Consider the following 16,755-nt stretch of genomic DNA (forward strand, 5'->3'; position numbering starts at 1 on the left):
ATAAGAAATATATAAGTAATAGTTAAAGTCTTCTTCTGTATTGAACAGATAGCCTACGGGACGCTCTTTGATCCATATTTTAAGGAACTACTCAATGCACACACACTGGGTAAACTAGCGCGCTACAAACATTAAAATGTCAAATCATATTTATTTCTCTTTGTCGCCATGGTATTGGGGGAAACGCGGAGAGGCGAGATGGTCAGTCCTCGCATTTTTTCTTCGCGTTTCGTTATAAGAAATATATAAGTAATAGTTAAAGTCTTTTTCTTTATTGAACAGATAGCCTATGGGACGCTCTTTGTTCCGTATTTTAAGGAACTACTCAATGCACACACACTGGGTAAACTGGCGCGCTACAAACATTAAAATGTCCAATCATATTTATTTCTCTTTGTCGCCATGATATTGGGGGAAACGCGGAGAGGCGAGATGGTCAGTCCTCGTATTTTTTCTTCGCGTTTCGTTATAATAAATATATAAGTAAAAGTCTTCTTCTGTATTGAACAGATAGCCTACGGGACGCTCTTTGTTCCGTATTTTAAGGAACTACTCAATGCAAACACACTACAATGCAAAACACACAAAGAAAACACTAAACATATAGCCTACAACTTAATGACACTTTAATGCAGTGTTTCTCAAACTATGGGCCGCGAAACGTGGAGACGGCTGCTGGTCCGCGAGACATGGAGTGAAATTAGGTCCGCTTCATCTGATAATTTGCTGCGCAATTGACCAAGCAACCGCGGACCGACAGAAAAAAAAAGCAAACGTTGCTGCTATCGGGAGGAAATGCTTGCTAATTTGATGTGTTCAAACATAGAGCCATACAATTAGGTGTGTCTGTTATTATGATAATTTTCGAGCATAACTGCTTGTCCATAGCTCAGTGACAGGTGTTAATAGCCTTGCCATAAGCACTGCTGCAGGTGCAGATCAACGAATACAGTAATGTTTTACAACCCAGCTGGTATCCGCTGTTCATTCCGACATATCCCCACTTGGCGGTAGGCCTAGGCCTATTTAACTTTTTTTTTTTTTTTTTCAAACAACGTGCCATTCCGACATGAGGTCATTAATAGGCTATTAATGTCATAACTATTAGGCTATCATTAGGCTTACTATGCATGGCTGTAGGCAGCTTTGAGTCCACTGAGATCTGGACCTCATCGGTTTTGAGAGCTGGAAATGCATGTGTTTGCTAAATATCGGTTGTTGTGCATGTTGCGTTCGCGACTCGGGGAAGTGAAAGCAGTTCTGTAAAGACATTGCAAGTTTTCATGCGCAGCTGTAGCTGATTGTGAAAGCCGATTGGAAATACATAAGTTTAGAGCGAACGTTTCAACTATGTTTGCCATGGTAGACAAAAATACTCAAATAAAACAATAGCCTAAAAAATAACTGCATGCGTAATGGACACGGCTCTATATCCTAAATAATTTTCGAGGTTCGCCATTTGGTAATATGACCTATTCTTACTGACAATAATTTAGATTGAGCACAACTAAAGTTGCACGAAGGCAAAATACAGTCCTAAAAGCCTATTCTATATAGCCTGGCCAATATTGTAGATGTGCAATAAAAGCAGCATTTGCGTGCGTGCTTGCCGGTGAGGTGTAGCCTACAAAAATGAGCATAACATCTGATTATTAAAGTATGGCTATAGGATGGTTGGTTTAAAATTCAAGTGTAGTAAAAAAGTTTGTGCACATCCCCGGTCAAGGTGCAGAACAAGAGTAGGCTAAATCATAAAAAAATGGAAAAAGGTTCGCACACTTGAAATCCTTCTTTTTTGATTTTATTTTATTTTCTTTATCACAAAGGAATGACGTTTCGACCGTGTGGTCTTCTTCAGATTAAAATTCAAGTACGTGCGTTATTTAACCCCTCGAGACCGACTGCAGTCTGCTGACACAGCCAGACGACTCTCCCAACCCATTCATTCGTTTTGGCCGATATAACCCATTCATTCGTTTTGTGCGTATATAGATTCCTGCATGCTGAATTACCGTGACCCTTAGCCTACCTTGTGGATGATTTTTTCTCATTGGAATACAGCAGGACAGAATGCCTTTTATCTAACAAACGCAAAAGCTGAGATTGTTGGAAGGACTAGGCTACTCAACAAACTTGTTTTTCGTTTCTGGGAGATCTCGTTATCGTTTTGGATTGTCGAATTTTTATACTTATTGTTTGGACTTATGGACAATGAACTTTGAGGGGTGGTTGTTAGTGCTTTACAAAGCTTTGTGTTAATAAGTGTCGGTCCTCCTATCCTTCAGCTCACTGCGCGATGCAGTTGCGCATAGTGGCCACGAAGTCATTAACTGTTTACGACACAATACATGATATTTGTGTTTTTCGTGTTACTCTTGATTATAATAAGAGGCAAATTGTTACAGGACAACTTAAACTGAGTTCCCCAATGCTTCCACGCAGCACATTACATTTTAATATAGGATGAACAAATATGGACTTGCTATATTAAATCCAGTAGCCTAATAATTCTATGTGCCACGTCCGATTTCGCAAGTGATGTAGTAGGCTACGTTTAAACATCGACAAACGTCTGTGAGACTACCCATTTCATGAAGAGCAATTGTCTTGTGCGATCATTCCCCCTCCCCCACACTTGTCTAACCAGTTCACTAGACATTATAGATTGCCTCCCTCCCCCCTCTCTCTCGACAGACACTTCCTGACACTAGGGCTCGGGATCATGACATCAAAACTTCGCGGGCACAGCCACATTGGCAGCTTCACTCCTTAGTTTACTATGGATTACTATGGATTTACTCCCGCCTTTTAGTGTGTTCCTGTTACTTAGTTTTTGCCTTCTTGGTCGTATGTTGCTGTGTAGTGGGGTGTAACAGTGCAACCCACGATCGCAAGAGGAAAATAATAAATCGCTACTATATTTCTGCTTCTTGTCTTGTGCATCTGAATGAATGGATATTACGTTCAGTGCGCTACCAAATGGCGGCGATATTCCTAGAGTTCAAGGCGTGTGCCCGAGCCCTATTATGTAAATGTAAAAATGTGTGTGTGTGTGTGTGTGTGTGTGTGTGTGTGTGTGTGTGTGTGTGTGTGTGTGTGTGTGTGTGTGTGTGTGTGTGTGTGTGTGCGCGCGCGCGCTGAACCACGAATTCACATATTAACTTTTCTTTTCAGCAAACATCGCAATCATAAAAAAAATCGCAAAACTTTTTAATAAAATAATGCCTCTTGTCTTAATGGGTTCCGGAGGTTCGTAGAGTAAGTTTTGAACCCCGGTCGCTGACGTGTGATTAAGATGCCTCATCCAGTTACGCCACCGTTCGAGTATCAATATCTTCGCACTTAGCCAAGAAATATAAAGGATTCAGTCAGTCGAGTTCATTTATTCGCAGCATGCACTTGAAACGCCGATCAAAAGTTCTGACATGTTAAACTGACGTTAGTCATTAATTCACCACATGATAAAATGCTGTTATATTGACGCACAGTAGCCCACAGTAGTCTATGTCTATCTCTGAATCAACATGAACATGCATAACGAGATCCATATATTCTAAGTTGCTAGAAACTTCTTTTGCGGAACTAGGCCTACTAGTCGATGGTTACAATGAATCACCCTCACTGCCCTATCGCATATCTGACCATCCATACAATGTTACAAAATGCGCGATCTTCTCCATGCATGTAGCCTACGGTTATAAGTAAAGTGACATGATAGGCATGTATGCCTATTAAAGATATTTCTGTTAAATACATTTTATTTTCAGTTGTCAAAAGTGGTGGGGACAAAATCTGTGATAAAGTGCTGGGTAAGCTACCCAGCGTCGCCGGTTAAAATGAACATGCCTCCGTTTTAAAATAGCCTATAGGCCTACACATTTCTAAGTATTCCTAGCATAAATGTAGCCTAAATGTCCATCTTGACCATCTCTTTCGTCTTCGCCTTGACAATAATAGCCTATTCACGGAAATGCGGTTTGTAACCGTAATGAATTAATGAATTAATCTAAGGTTGCCTATCGAGTCTTTCAGGTTGAATTGAAGGCTTCTAAAACCATTTTCATTAATTTCAACAATGGTTTATTGAAACGTCGTTTGATTATAATTTCGCCAGTCATCACCTTCATTTTAATGATTAAATGAGACGGATTAAATGAGACGGATATGCGGAGCATTTCTCTCCCTCTCCATTGACCAAAACGTTGCTCTGGCATCTCCGCTGGACTGACTGAGTTATAGGCTACGTCGAGTGAGAGAGCCAGCTGTGAGGTAGGCTGTAAAACATTCGAAAACTCTGAAACTGCAATCTGACATGCCGAGCGTGATGTCTCTTTTCTCCGCTCGTCACCAGCGCGGTGTCCTCGGGTTTTTCCATGAGCCGAACCTTCATATTATTAGGGCGGTCTATGTTGCCCCCTTGCGGTTGCAGTTTTCCCGATGCTTCGGGAGTCCCGATGTGCGGGAAAGAAAGGAGCATTCTCAACCCGTACCATCTGTAACTATTAGGCTATCATTAGGCTTACTATGCATGGCTGTAGGCAGCTATGAGGCCACTGAGATCTGGACCTCATCGGTTTTGTGAAAGCCGATTGGAAATACATAAGTTTAGAGCGAACGTTTCAACTATGTTTGCCATGGTAGACAAAAACACTCAAATAAAACAATAGCCTAAAAAATAACTGCATGCGTAATGGACACGGCTCTATATCCTAAATAATTTTCGAGGTTAGCCATTTGGTAATATGACCTATCCTTACTGACAATAATTTAGATTGAGCACAACTAAAGTTGCACGAAGGCAAAATACAGTCCTAAAAGCCTATTCTATATAGCCTGGCCAATATTGTAGATGTGCAAAAGCAGCATTTGCGTGCGTGCTTGCCGGTGAGGTGTAGCCTAGAAAAATGAGCATAACATCTGATTATTAAAGTATGGCTATAGGATATAGGCTAGAGAAGAGTTGGTTTAAAATTCAAGTGTAGTAAAAAAAAGTTTGTGCACATCCCCGGTCAAGGTGCAGAACAAGAGTAGGCTAAATCATAGAAAAATGGAAAAAGGTTCGCACACTTGAAATCCTTCTTTTTTGATTTGATTGTATTTTCGTGTGGTCTTCTTCAGATTAAAATTCAAGTACGTGCGCTATTTAACCCCTCGAGACCGACTGCAGTCTGCTGACACAGCCAGATGACTCTCCCAACCCATTCATTCGTTTTGGCCGATATAACCCATTCATTCGTTTTGTGCGTATAGATTCCTGCATGCTACATTAACGTGACCCTTAGCCTACCTTGTGGATGATTTTTTTCTCATTGGAATACAGCAGGAAAGAATGCCTTTTATCTAACAAACGCAAAAGCTGAGATTGTTGGAAGGACTAGGCTACTCAACAGACTTGTTTTTCGTTTCTGGGAGATCTCGTTATCGTTTTGGATTGTCGGATTTTTATACTTACTGTTTGGACTTATGGACAATGAACTTTGAGGGGTGGTTGTTAGTGCTTTACAAAGCTTTGTGTTAATAAGTGTCGGTCCTCCTATCCTTCAGCTCACTGCGCGATGCAGTTGCGCAGGGTGGCCACGAAGTCATTACACAATACATGATATTTGTGTTTTTCGTTTCTTAGATTTAATGCATGTTTGACATGTAAACAGGCCTTCAGTCCGTTAACTTAAGGCCTTCTTTTGCATGGGGTTGCTCGCATCCGCCCGTAACCTAGACTATTATGTGCGTAGTGGCTGCATACTCTTGATTATAATAAGAGGCAAATTGTTACAGGACAACTTAAAATGACTTCCCCAATGCTTCCCCGCAGCACATTACATTTTAATATAGGCTAATATAGGATGAACAAAGTCTATGCTATATTAAATCCAGTAGCCTAATAATTCTATGTGCCACGTCCGATTTCGCAAGTGATGTAGTAAGCTACGTTTAAACATCGACAAACGTCTGTGAGACTACCCATTTCATGAAGAGCAATTGTCTTGTGCGATCATTCCCCCTCCCCCACACTTGTCTAACCAGTTCACTAGACATTATAGCCTACATATATGCGGCATTGAGGACGATTGCCTCCCTCCCCCCTCTCTCTCGACAGACACTTCCTGACACTAGGGCTCGGGATCATGACATCAAAACTTCGCGGGCACAGCCACATTGGCAGCTTCACTCCTTAGTTTACTATGGATTACTATGGATTTACTCCCGCCTTTTAGTGTGTTCCTGTTACTTAGTTTTTGCCTTCTTGGTAGTATGTTGCTGTGTAGTGGGGTGTAACAGTGCAACCCACGATCGCAAGAGGAAAAGAATAAATCGTTACTATATTTCTGCTTCTTGTCTTGTGCATCTGAATGAATGGATATTACGTTCAGTGCGCTACCAAATGGCGGCGATATTCCTAGAATGCAAGGCGTGTGCCCGAGCCCTATTATGTAAATGTAAAAATGTGTGTGTGTGTGTGTGTGTGTGTGTGCGCTGAACCACGAATTCACATATTAACTTTTCTTTTCAGCAGACATCGCAATCATAAAAAAATCGCAAAACTTTTTAATAAAATAATGCCCCTTATCTTAATGGGTTCCGGAGGTTCGTAGAGTAAGTTTTGAACCCCGGTCGCTGACGTATGATTAAGATGCCTTAACCAGCTACGCCACAGTTCGAGTGTCAATCTCTTCGCACTTAGCCAAGAAATATAAAGGATTCAGTCAGTCGAGTTCATTTATTCGCGGCATGCACTTGAAACGCCGATCAAAAGTTCTGACATGTTAAACTGACGTTAGTCATTAATTCACCACATGATAAAATGCTGTTATATTGACGCACAGTAGCCCATGGTAGTCTATGTCTATCTCTGAATCAACATGAACATGCATAACGAGATCCATTAATCTAAGTTGCTAGAAACTTCTTTTGCGGAGCTAGGCCTACTAGTCGATGGTTACAATGAATCACCCTCACTGCCCTATCGCATATCTGACCATCCATTGTTACAATGTTACAAAATGCGCGATCTTCTCCATGCATGTAGCCTACGGTTATAAGTAAAGTGACATGATAGGCATGTCGGCCTATTAAAGATATTTCTGTTAAATACATTTTATTTTCAGTTGTCAAAAGTGGTGGGGACAAAATCTGTGATAAAGTGCTGGGTAAGCTACCCAGCGTCGCCGGTTAAAATGAACATGCCTCCGTTTTAAAATAGCCTATAGGCCTACACATTTCTAAGTATTCCTATCATACATGTAGCCTAAATGTCCATCTTGTCCATCTCTTTCGTCTTCGCCTTGACAATAATAGCCTATTCACGGAAATGCGGTCTTGTAACCGTAATGAATTAATGAATTAATCTGGTTGCCTATATCGGGTCTTTCAGGTTGAATTGAAGGCTTCTAAAACCATTTTCATTAATTTCAACAAAGGTTTATTGAAACGTCGTTTGATTATAATTTCGCCAGTCATCACCTTCATTTTAATGATTAAATGAGACGGATTAAATGAGACGGATATGCGGAGCATTTCTCTCCCTCTCCATTGACCAAAACGTTGCTCTGGCATCTCTGCTGGACTGACTGAGTTATAGGCTACGTCGAGTGAGAGAGCCAGCTGTGAGGTACGCTGTAAAACATTCTAAAACTCTGAAACTGCAATCTGACATGCCGAGCGTGCTGTCTCTTTTCTCCGCTTGTCACCAGCGCGGTGTCTTCGGGTTTTTCCGTGTTTTCCGGTATGAGCCGAACCTTCATTTTATTAAAGGAGTCCTAGAATTCAAAACCACATTCACCTTGTTCCTGTTGAATTTAGGCTGCGAGCAGTGTCCAAAGGACAACACCAAAGACTTTACCGCGTCCCCCGCCTGCTTTCGTATGCAAATTGGGAAATAGAAACAGCCGTGTTGAAATGCTCCAATCTGAACAGAGCTCAGATAACACGTAATAGGCGCCCATCCCCCTTTAGATACACCCCCTCTCATTTGCATACCTTCGATTAATAATTCTTGTTAAACTGCTCTTACGATGCTAGTATCTAGATATGTGGTCTATGGCAGAGACGTTGTAATGCTAGCGTTATTACAGCTAACTTTGGAGAGTTACTATACTAAGAAATGTACTGATAAAACGTACCAATCTAACACATTCATTCTGATGGGGAATCTGCTGCACTTCATCTTCGTCAGAACCTTCTTCTGACTCGGTTTATACATGTACGGCTGTATTCCTTATTTAAATCCATTGTTGATAGCTTTATCAAAGACTTTGGCTTTATTTACCAGCAGTAAACGTAGTTTCACTTTGCTCTAGCTTCAGACCGGTGGATTGAGCCAATCAACTTTCAGGACATATCGGCCAATAGACCAATCAGCGCGCATCTCATTTGAATATTCATGAACTTGCTAGGTGGGCGGGAAAAACAAACTGTTTCATTGCAAGGCTTATTTATGACCTTGTATTAGGCGATCTAGCAGTGCTCCTGGGGCGTTTTCAGCCCCACAAATTTACATATGACATTATTTAGGCTCAAAGATCAATTTGGAATGGTCAAAAAATGCGTTCTATGACTCCTTTAAGGCGGTCTTATGTTGCCCCCTTGCGGTTGCAGTTTTAATTAAAGTCCCGATGCTTCGGGAGTCCCGATGTGCGGGAAAGAAAGGAGCATTCTCAACCTGTACCATCTGTATAAATCTACACACCTCAAGCACGTCTTAACTCTTTATAAACAAACGTCAAAGCAAAAGTGAAATTTCGTTAAGTAATTTCTTTGTTAAGCTATGTGATGACACCATTTTACTGTAGACAGTTCTTTATTCAGTTCACCTTGCATATGTTTTCAAAATCAAAGACTGGTTGCTGTTCTTTCTGGATGTAAATGGCATTCAGAAGGTCAATGAGAAAGTCCACCTTCCACATTTTCATATCAACCTAAATTACGGAGGAGGTAGATAAGTCTGGTTCTTTTTTTTAAATAAATCACGCCTCTTTCATAAGGCCGCCTTGATTTGGAATTTGCGCTATGTGGGTGTGTCATAAGCTGGGACGGCAGAATGTGCGTAAAACATTGATGCGCAACAGAACCGCGTAAAAAAAAAGCTTACGTGCGAATGGGAGAATTCCCCCGGAGAGAACAGATAATCTGTTGTGAACCTTATAAAAAAAAACTCTGTACACACGATTGAGCATCATTGGATTGTCTGTACACATGCTCCTATGGCATGTTGTACGCAGATATGTTTGGCCCTTCAAGGACAAACATCTCATACCTTGTTATAAGAAAGAAGTAGCAGTAGTAACAAAGGGCATCATTCACCAACTATTCTTCAAACAGACATCTGTTCTTAAAATCCACGTATGCAGTTTTCACAAAGATTCTGGCATTCACCAATGTGTAAGAAACAGGTAAGAACAGGATCTATGCACACTATAGAGCATTCTTATATAGCCTACATTTGAGTTATTGTGCAAAATAAATGCTTATTATTACATTTTCAGAATTTCTGCAGGTGTAGAATATAATAGAATTAGACGACAACTGCTATTCTTGAATACAATATTGTAAATATTATTTTGTGAAATAATTAATTAATGACACTATTTCACAAAGCAGTAACGTTTTTAAAAATAAATAAACACATTTATACGAACTACCAGAAGTGGGAGAAAGGGGGGTTGGCTCGAGGTCTTGGTGCAAAAGGACCATTGCATGAAATGACTCTGATCCATCCCTTTAAGCTTGATTCAGACTATAGAAACAAAAGCTTATTTTGTTTCACTGAAACGTGGTTGTCTGTGGACATTGCATGAAGCCTTAATGGGTTCAAATTAATTTGCTACGTATGATCGGGACACGGAGAGAATAGAGAAATCAGAATAGAGATATCCGGTGGGCAACAAACTATACTGTTTGTGAGAGAGACTGCTCTCGCCACTCAAGATCAAGATCACTGAAACCTTTTAACGGTGCGTTATTCTATTGAATTGAGGAACGCACCCTGACAGCTGGTGTGACAGGCACGAGACGTGCGATATTGTTTACCTTTGCAGCTAATCATTGCTGTCATTTATTCTGTTGATTATATCATGAAAGGCAGATTTGAAGGTAGCCCAGTTTGCTGGCAGGCCGCAGGTAAAATCAAATGTGGGCCACTAGTTGAATAGTCCTGCCCTACAGTATCATGCCATTTTATGGGGACTGATGGGGAGTTTACCTACAGTATGCTAATTAAGAGCAACTGGCACATCCTATCAATGTACGAAGAAATGGGATTTAGCATGGAAAGAATGAAGCTGCAAAGGTTTATAAACACATTTATGAATCCGTTTAAAACGCATCGTAGGATCTTCTTAAGAAGAACTTTAAGATAATTGGTGAATGAAAATCATTTGGACATTTCATAGCAACACGTGGACAATTAAAACTTAATTCTGTCTAATCTTCAATGCCTCAACTGACATTACCTGTCTTGAATAATGCAAAATATGATGATATAATATGCATTCATTTAATTATTTAGGCTATCTATACCAGATTGGACAGAAGGTTTATTACCAAGCTGAGCGGGTAACTTTTTTTAAAACTACAATTAGGAAAATGAGTCGATCTGTGAAATACTGTAGATAAAACTGGTTTGCTTACTTTAATTTTAATCCAGTGCATGTCCATTGTGAAATGATTAAAGATGCAGTCAACAATCATACCTGATTTCAAGCTCATAACATTTCTGTCACATACAGTGAACATCTCACGATGCAAGAGCTGTCCATCCTGTGATACTACTATAATATAAAAAAAGTCTCTGTAGGCAGCCCAGCTTCCAAAAACTCCAAAACAAACTGGGGGCAGCCCCCAGACAAAAATGAAACACTGTGTGGACTTTCTGTGGGAATACTGAAGGGAGGGGTGAACTTGATTCAAATATAATGTAATTGTTTTGGGCAAAAGCGTCTGCACAATCACTGACCCCACCTTTAATGGTATGCAGCCATTAGATGACTACTAGTTAGTCAGCTTCTCCAGTGATTCTCAATGACAGTAGTGTATGGAGGCTGGCCAACATAGTTATGCTTATGGGATCTGGCAGACTCTTTTGTCTTTGTCTTTAATAAGCCAAGTGACGGCCTTTTATGTGTTCAGTTGATTTACTCACAAGTACTGTCCAGAGTGAACAGTTGAGCTTCTGATGAAAAGTGACACATTTTGTTATGTATATTTAAAATCAATTGTCTGTCTTTCTGTCTAACTTGTTGCCTATCAAGGATTTTAGTTTTTGCTCTATGAATCGACGTGCAAACAATGTTATCAATATGCACAGTATTACTAATGTTGTCATTTAAACTGAACTGCAAGGATAAGCTGTGACTTACAACTTAATAAATTTTTAGAATTTGTGGTAACACTTTACTTGATGGGTTCGTTCACAACACATTCATAACAGCTGTCATGAACTGCACATGAAGCATTCATGACTGTTTCATGAAACATGACTGAACATACCAACCCTTTCATGAATGTGGAAGACAAAACGTCAAAAACTTGTCAAAATAAAGAATTGCTGTCTTTTTTGTTTTAGCCAACCTGATCATGTCACATCTTCGTCAACGGGGAAGTCCAGTGTCCAGGAGAATTTAGTTTTTTGTTTGTCTGTTTGTTTATTTGATGATAGTAATCTCTGAAGAATGCATACACCAATGACTGTACAGTATATAGATATATAAAACAGGAATGTCCAACCATTCAGAGGTCTACAGTTGGTCAGTAGTTCACTTCCCAGTATGATGAATACTTCACAACGCTGGAGAGGATTCACAATACCCTATCATAAAATAAAACAGACAAACAAGACAAAATTCTCCTGGACACTGGACTTCCCCCTTGACTAAGATGTGACATGATCAGGTTGGCTAAAACAAAAAAGACAGCAATGCTGCTTTTTGACGTTGGACTTTTATTTTGACAAGTTTTTGACGTTTTGCCTTCCACGTTCAAGAAAGGGTTGGTATGAATGTTGAGTCATGTTTCATGAAACAGTCGTGAATGCTTTATGTGCATATGTGACAGCTGTTATGAATGTGTTATGAACGAACCCGTCAAGTAAAGTGTTACCGAATTTGTTTCTATGACCCATTGTGCAGTTCAAAGTTGGGTGCAAAAGTATCTGAATGCCGAAAGTTTTGCCTCCTGGTTTCTCTTTGGTAGTAGTGGGTTCTCTATTCGCTGTTTTACTGATTTCTGTGTATCATAACCCATGGGCAGCCAGAGCTTATCCACTGAGCAAGAAAGTCAAGCCAAGGGAATTGAGACAGCACCGTTGGCCTGGCTAAAGGTACACGTATGAATCCTAGACTCAGTCAACTCCTCTCCATGATCATCAGACTTCTTATCAGTAAGAGTTGCCAGGAAGTGCAAAATAAGAGAGTCCCATTCTTCTGGCAGAAGCAGCAGCAGGAACCCCAGACAAATAATGCAAGTGGCCACTAGACGCACCACACTGAAGGTGACTTCGTGCTTCAACACATCAACAGCTGAAGGACAGAGAAAAGGAAAACATAAGGCATATCCATTAAACCAAGACAATTAATGGTTGAAAACATTTTTTTCATGCATGAGTGATCAATCCCGGTCAGTTTCTTCAAATCTCATACAGTTTTGATTACATTTCTGGAATGAACCCTCTTGCTTCTTATCAACTGTGGGGTATCCTATGAAGCTTGATTAGTGGGTCAGCGTGGTATGTTGCGCTCAAAGCCAGGGTATGCTGTTACACAAAAGTGGCTCTGTTTCAGCGTCTCTCTATCACCATGTATAATGGTGGAATTTGGATTTTGCCCGGCAGCTCAGGCTGGAAACTTGCATATCTATCTCCTCTGTTCCCTGCCAGAACATTTGGCTCCAATCACAAACTACCTTATCCAAAAGATGCACCGGATCGTTGGTCTGATTGGTTGAAGGATTATCCAAGCGTACGGAGTCATGATTTGAACCATGGAGGTATTATACTGTATAACTGGAGAGAGTGACTAAGTCCCGCCCTCCATTCAAATGAATGGCGGAGGCTAGGCTAGTAAATCTAGTAAATCAGAGGGTGGCGATAATGCACATATCTTGCTTGCCGCGTAACAACAAGCAGAAAAAGTTGCTCGGGAACGCACACCTGAGTCCAGTGGAGTGTCGCACGGAGTAATGATTGGCTGTAGGTACCCCTCCACCAACATGTACGCGCATAAGAGCTCGTGCCTAACACTGATTTTCATGCACGGAGCTGGTTCTAAATGCTCCATGAGGCGCCATACTTGAAAATGGCGCTTGCTAACATGCCGAAGCTAATCTACACGGCCTTGACCTCCTGATTTGAACGATGCCAATACAGCTCGACAGTCCCGCCCCTCCTCTGAGAGAGCACACCTCTCGTGCAGTAGAAATAAAGCGCAGACTCCCCATACTAATGTTTAATCTTAAGGGGAGACACTACAGACGAATAGGGTAAAAAAATTAACTTACAGATTATCATCATGAAACTTCACCAGCTGATTACTCACATAAATGTGTGAAAAAAATGTATTGCAAGTTTTCTGTAATGTAATGTTTGAATATGCTAATTAGGCGTTCTCATTAATTATGTGCTAATTTGCATATATTTCAAACCTCAAAAACTCAACATTAGACAAAGCCAGGTCCAAAATTCTTTTTTCATGTTGTATATATAGTAAATCCAAAGATATGTCCAGCAGTGGATTGCACCAGCTGAACGTAAGGTCGATCGTAAGTTTAGGTGTAAGTTGTGTCTTAAGGCTTACGTTCGCAGTAGCTAGTTTCGAACTAGCACTGTTCTGAATTTCAGTTGCAACACCATAACTTAAGACGGAACTTAACTAGTAGTGCGTAAGTCAAATTAGTGTCGCATGTAATGACGTTTATACGATTTTAAACCAATCATCGGCAGCTCACAATGTAAACAGGAAGAACAGTTTCCGTAACGCACCCTGTCCATAGACCTAAAAGAAACCTGTCAGGGGAAAGCAGCCCTATCGTAATTTAATCCCGCAATTAAGTCTACTACATCGGCTAAATCGTGAGTTGCCAAGCCACCCTAGTTCATTGTGGGTTTGTGTTTTATCTACTCGATGTATTTTTACAATAAATCGTAGTTTATGCTACTTAACAGTTTGTGTTGTTGTTATATTCTTTTGTCTGGGGAACCTCTGCATGTCTCACTAACGCTATGATTGTTTATTATATGGCTCTCTAGAATGTTGAGGGAGCTCCCATTCACTTTGAATGGGCCTCTCAAAGTTCTACCGGTCCGTTATATCTGCATATTGACCGCTCCGAAGGTATAATGACCGCTGCCAATGGCAACGGGTTCACTCCGCTAGTTGTTGCGTAAGCCACGAAACGGTAGCCAAGTCATTGCTAAAGACACATTGAGATAAGTTTATTTTCTCGTTTTGGCAAGTAGCCATATAATAAGCGCGATAATGTATAGAACGCCGGTCATTATCTGAAAATAATTCCCTTCAGTACGAAGCAAAACCCCTCCGCTGCGCGTCGGGGTTCTGTCCGTCCTGTCGGGAATTATTTTCCGATAATGACCGGCGTTCTATACATTATCCCTTACGTAGTGTGTTCTGTGTTTGTTCTCGAGGGTATTGTCTAGTGAGTTGGGTTGTCTAGCAACTATTTATAATAACGGAATTAACGAATTAATTTCCAAACTGAATTCCTACCTCCGAGCAAATCTTACGAGACAAGAAGCATCTATCTACACAAAGGACACAGTAAGTTGTTTATAACTCTGACACTAATACATCAACATTTGAATATACAAAAGATTAACCTTTAGCCTACCTACCGTTAGTGCTGATGTTTTGTTACATTAGGCCTACTGCTAAGTGTATAGATCTACTGTAGTAGCCCATCGGAATGACACCGCCCGTCCTAGCTATGTCCGCCCTCTTACGTGTGTCATTTTAATATAGCCAATAGGCCTATAGGCCTAGCTCTAGAAATTTTAATGTCAGATTGTGAACATCACTCATGATGTAGCCTATTTACCAAACAGATAGAAAAATACAGGGAAAGCAGACTTTTGGCCAAATTCAACAACTGAATAAACCAGTCATGTATTAGCCTAGCTCTTGTTTAGATAGGCCTACTTAACCTGAAAAGTGCATTGATATATATAAGTGCAGAGGGCGTGCTGGTGTATATGGAGATAGAAGCTCACTAAGATAGGTTGGGGCCAACCCATGTAGTGCTTTGTATGTGAGTAAAATAATTTCGGCTCTGGCTTGGATAGGTATAGTGGAGAGCAGCCAGGACAGGAGTTATGTGTTCAAATTTCTTTGACCTTGTTAAAACCCTAGCTGCAGCATTCTGGACTAGCTGAAGCTTTCTTGTTGTGCTAGCAGGAAGGCCAGAGAATAGGGCATTACAGAAGTCGAGCCTAGATGAAACAAATGCATGAATTAATGTTTCAGCATCCTGTCGGGACACCATAGCTCGGATTTTTGCAATGTTTGAAAGATGATAGAAAGCAGATTTTGTGACTGTTTTTATGTATGGCTGAAAGATTAGGTTGGAGTCAAACAGGACACCAAGGTTTCTCACAGTTTGATTCTCCGTGATGGTGCAATTATCAACAGTGACAGACAGTTCAGGGTGGTTGTTGGATTTAGGTGGTCTCACTAGAAGAAGCTCAGTTTTGTTAGCATTGAGTAAGAGAAAGTTCTCACACATCCATTTCTTAATGTCTAGAAGACAGGTTTGTAGTTTCAGGAGATGGGAGTCATCGTTCTGTAGTGCGGGAACATACTATTGTTGAAGTTGTACAGGAGTACAAATACCTGGGCACCGTCATGGATGACAAACTGCGTTTTGACTCCAACACAGAGGTGATTCTCAAAAAATGTCAACAGCGGCAGTATTTCCTGAGGAAACTATACTCCTTTGGAGTGAGCAGGAAGATTCTCAATATTTTTTACACCTCCTTTATTGAAAGTATACTGACCTTTTCATCAATATGCTGGTTTCACTCTCTATCTATCAAAAACAAGAAACACCTCCAGAGCATTGTGCACACATGCTCTAAAATCATTGGCCACCCTCTTCAGTCTCTGACGTCACTGCATGACAAGGCAACCCTAAGAAAAGCCAACTCCATCTTAGAAGACCCTACCCATGTCTTACACAGAGTTTTTGAATGGCTGCCCTCTGGCAGGCGTCTGCGCTGTCCTCTTGCTAGGACCAACAGGAGGAAGGCTACTTTTACTTTTGAGGCTATTCGCCTTCTGAACTCAAATATGCTCCCAGCCCCCTCCCCCTCTCTCTCCTGGTACTAGGAGACTGGGACCCAGACACACACTCACACCCCTGTCTGTCCTGTTCTCCCTTTTGTCTTGTCTTTTGTCGTGCGTCTTATATGTCACTATGCCTGCATGGAGAAATTGCCCCTCGGGGATAAATAAAGTTTTTTGAATTGAATTTGAATTGAATTGAATTGAATTGTGTGTCTTCGGCATAGCAATGAAAGCTTATGCCGAATTTGTTAATGATTGCACCCAAGGGTAGCATGTAGATGGAAAATAGCATAGGGCCCAATACTGACCCCTGTGGTATTCCGCACCTCACAGAATTTAATGCAGAGCTGGTATTATTCAGGACCACGCGCTGGGTTCTGTTTGACAGATAAGACTTAAACCAGGAGAGAACTGTACCTTTGATCCCTGTGTGATTCTTGAGGCGACTAAGGAGTATATTATGGTCGAT

General features: G+C 40.8%; 1 protein-coding gene across 1 annotated transcript in view; it reads right to left on the reverse strand.

Moving 5' to 3' along the window:
- Positions 1 to 12,270: 12,270 nt before the first annotated feature.
- Positions 12,271 to 16,755, reverse strand: part of slc35f4 (solute carrier family 35 member F4) — a 74,500-nt gene continuing 70,015 nt past the window's right edge. The window contains exon 7 of the mRNA XM_062537535.1: positions 12,271 to 12,512. Within this exon, the coding sequence (XP_062393519.1) occupies positions 12,271 to 12,512 (242 nt within the window). The remainder of the gene's footprint in view (positions 12,513 to 16,755) is intronic.

This window comes from Sardina pilchardus, chromosome 5 (assembly GCF_963854185.1).
Source record: "Sardina pilchardus chromosome 5, fSarPil1.1, whole genome shotgun sequence".
Lineage (NCBI taxonomy): Eukaryota > Metazoa > Chordata > Actinopteri > Clupeiformes > Clupeidae > Sardina > Sardina pilchardus.